This window comes from Sinocyclocheilus rhinocerous, unplaced genomic scaffold (assembly GCF_001515625.1).
Source record: "Sinocyclocheilus rhinocerous isolate Xijiao unplaced genomic scaffold, SAMN03320098_v1.1 scaffold5764, whole genome shotgun sequence".
Classification (NCBI taxonomy): domain Eukaryota; kingdom Metazoa; phylum Chordata; class Actinopteri; order Cypriniformes; family Cyprinidae; genus Sinocyclocheilus; species Sinocyclocheilus rhinocerous.
This window is the reverse complement of record NW_015637579.1, coordinates 9466-13428: the sequence shown is the minus strand read 5'-3', so window position 1 is coordinate 13428 and position 3963 is coordinate 9466. Positions and strand designations below refer to the sequence as shown.

At 35.0% G+C, this 3963-nt stretch overlaps 1 protein-coding gene across 1 annotated transcript in view; it reads left to right on the top strand.

Annotated features, from left to right (window-relative positions):
* Window positions 1–2861: 2861 nt before the first annotated feature.
* The window catches only part of LOC107749084 (uncharacterized), a 3473-nt gene continuing 2371 nt past the window's right edge, over window positions 2862–3963 (top strand). Inside the window, exon 1 of the mRNA XM_016564131.1 lies at window positions 2862–2905. Within this exon, the coding sequence (XP_016419617.1) occupies window positions 2862–2905 (44 nt within the window). The remainder of the gene's footprint in view (window positions 2906–3963) is intronic.

Sequence of the window (3963 nt, the reverse complement as noted above, 5' to 3'; positions counted from 1 at the left end):
AGGCTGAACCACAAACAGGCCTGGGTAAAAAATGAGAGTGGACAATATATTTATAAAGGATATGGCTTTTACTTAAACACAATGTGTAGATGGCACTGTGACACAGGGATGCAAAGTCATCAGGGGTGAAAATTCATGCAATTACAACCATTTCTTTGTACATACATTATTATTTAATTATTATTTAATATTTGACATACCTGAGCATGGCTGCATCACTGAAGCTTATCAATTTCAATAAAAAAAAAATTACATGTAAAATGTAGAATGGTAATGGAATTGATCTGCTAGAATCTAAAAATACTAATGCACAGGCTACTTTAATATTGAGAAACCACCTATGACTGTTAAACTTGTAAGCTAATAAACATCACTTTCCACATCAGATAAGTAAATGAGTAGCCTAAGTCACACAATAGTAAATGTTCATTTCAGCAGTTAGCCTAATGATAGTTGAAGCCCCTTTTTGGCAAGAAATGTCTTCATATTAGCACTAGTTTAGATTCCTATGCATAGAGGTATTACTGTTGTCACAATTTTTGTAATAATACATCGAAAGCCTATAAATGTACATTGAGCCTTGGGATGAATGAATGAATCCTACCCTTTTCAGCCTTCTCGACTCTTGATTTCTGTGGTATATCTTGTGGAGACTGCTGCACGGACGGGTCTGGGTGGAAGATTAGAGAAGATAAAGAAAACAATATCAAAACAGCACTTTATAACATCACATAACGCTTTTTATTTTTTTGGTGAAGAGGAAAGAAATGGTTGGAGTATAACATGAACCTAAGATGTTTGAAGACACATTTTACTTGTCACTCAATTACAATCTATAATCTATAATTACAATGTACTTACAATCTATTCTAAGTAATTACGTTGCTGATATATTAATTTGTATTACATCCAACATGGTTACACTATCTACAGATTTCAACTTTTATATTACCATGGTATAGTGAACATGAATAAGAGTATTATTTAGATTTGCAGACTAATACTAATAGACTAATAGTTCACACTTCAAGATTTTAAGCCCGATTAAAATCTATGACTAATGATTAATGACTAATGCTGCCAGGCATCAGAAAGCTGGCAAATATTGTTATGGTGCATTATACATTAGGTGGAAAATATATTAGCTTTTGCAGCCGATTATTACTCTGTCTGGGCATCAAGCAGCTAGCTAAGCTAGTAACGTAACTTACTAGCTAGCCAGCCGCCTGGCTATGAAATAGTGGACATAAATTTCAAACAAAACCAACTTAATGCATACATCAATATCCACACATTTGAGGTTGTCAGTCCACATACCAATGTCATTCGCCTTTCTTTTGCCTCTTCGCGTACCCACAGACTCCATGTTAACTGTAAACTAAGCTGCTATCACAATGTGTGTACGTGCGTGCTATATAAGGCGGCTACCTTGATGTGTGTTTTTGGACTTGGCGCGCTTCTCTTCTTCCTCCTCCTCCTGTTCCCTGCTGACTGGTTCAAGCCGTATGACAGTAGAAGTTTTTCTTGTTCGTAGCCTCATTTCCAAAAGGAACTCTGTAGGGGCCTGTATTTCCCGTGTATTGTCAAAGTATGATATCTCTGTCAGAGTAAAGGGGGCTCCAAATAGTTTGATGTCATTAAGAAATTTTATAATGTTTTTGTTTGGAAGCATGATGTCTACCACACACGTAGTGGTGGGCGACAGTATAGAAATGATCGCTCTTCACCACATCCGGATGCAGAGGCGGACAGTAGTGAAGTATTTTTTTACTCTGCTTTAAAAGTACTTTTCAAGTGTCTGTACTTTATCAGAGTGTTTTTCTTTAGAAAACTTTACCTCACAACATTCCAAAGCATAATATTGTACTTCTTACTGCACTACGTGTCATATTAAATAGCATTTAATACTTAGTTTCATTAGAAATCTATTACTTTCTTACTTTTACTCAAGTAAAAGTAATTCAAAGATTTACTTGAGTACAAGAAAGTACATTTTTATTGTTCTTAAGTATTAAAGGTAAAACAAACAACAACTTTTATTTATGAAATGTAGTGCAGTAAAAAGTATGACATTATGCTTTGGAATGTAGTGAAAGAAAGTTTTCCAAAGAAAAACACTCTGATAAAATACAGATACTTTTTTAATTTACTTGAGTAAAGTAAAAATACTTCACTACTGTCCGCCTCTGTCCGGATGACACCAAATTATTTAGTTTTTCAACATTTTATGGGCGGCTGCAGTGCTTGACGAAGGAGCCTGTTAAGAGCAATAGCTCACAAATATACACATTTTAAATCATACATGTAAGTTAAGTACACGATAATTATTCCCTGGAGGACTGTGTCCTATAGGGGATGGGGGCCAAGACTGTCAGATCAGGATCAATCTTTGAGGAGTCAAGATGCAGCCTACTTTCATGGATGAATTTTTTTTACAGGTAATCCAGATCATCCATTCAGTTAAGTACACGATAATTATTCCCTGGAGGACTGTGTCCTATAGGGGATGGGGGCGTGACGTCACGTCTCTAGCGCCGCGGTGGCTGATGGGAAAAATCGCCATATTGTGAGGCCACTTGTTGTGACGCGCCGATGAAGTGCCGGTTGCCGATCTGTTTCGCACATGCGTGTGCGTGCACGTTCGAGCGCACAACTCCACAACCTCACAGATGCAAGCGGGAGTTGCCTTGGTAACTTAAAATTAAAAGACAATCTAACATAAAAGCATGCATTTAGGAAATAAAATATTGTCCTTAATGCAGGGAAAGCCAACCAAGAGGAGGACAGTCAAATTAATTTAATGGTTACAGAAAAAGAAGCTTTTGAAAAATAGGATAAGATGCAGGTTGTGTCAGAACAAGATGAAGTTAAAGAAGAAAGGCAACTCAACAGACGTCTACAGGTGGTAAGTTATGTGCATGGTTAAGTTGATTCTTGGATGCTATATTTAAATGACAATAAGATTATACAATTATTAATAAGATTAGTAATTATGTACTTATCTAAAACTTATCTAATAGATTAATAAGATTAGATAAGTCTGCAAGTTATGTTAAATAGCATGCTCTTAACTTTAGCTAAGACATTTCAAGCCTTCGCCCAACAGAAAGATCATACAGTATTTCATATTTGCTAAAACGCCTATTTTTTCTTCTTAGGCTTTGTAGGCTCACGCTGTAAATTATTATTATTATTATTATTATTATTATTATTATTATTATTATTTGTTTCCTCAAGGGTATGCCGACATAATAGCCATAGAGGCAAAAAAGTCACAGTAACCAGCAATGAAGACAATCACAGTAACTTCCAATGTATTGTAGAAAACACAATAACTAATTATGTAATGTAGAAAATCACAGTAATTACCAATGTACTTTAAAAAACACAATAACTAATTATGTAATGTAGAAAATCACAGTAATTACCAATGTACTTTAAAAAACACAATAACTAATTATGTAACGTAGAAAATCACAGTAATTACCAATGTATTGTAGAAAACACAACAAGCAATTATGTACTGTAGAAAATTACAGTAACCAACAATGTGCTGTAAAAAAATAATGGATATTATTTATATCCAGCTTAGTTTTCACAAGAGAGCGGGCGCGACTATTTGTAACTTGAATGTGTTTGGCTTCTGGTGTCTTTCGCTTCCAGTTATTTTACCTGTACAAAAACAGCCCATTATACTGCTTCATACAAACTTTTAATTATTATCATATTATTTTAACTTCAGTATCATAATCATAAATACACCCCCCCAGAACACGATTTCACCATACTGCCATACACTAGGGGTTTCTGAAACCCAGCCACTGGGATAGAGAAGAAAAACACAGTGCACTGGCAGCTGGGTTTCCAGCCAATGACTGCATTTAATTTGACCTCACTGTAATTCAATTACATTTTAGATTTGAATAGAGAATACAGGAAGCAAATGTATTCTTTAATAAAAAT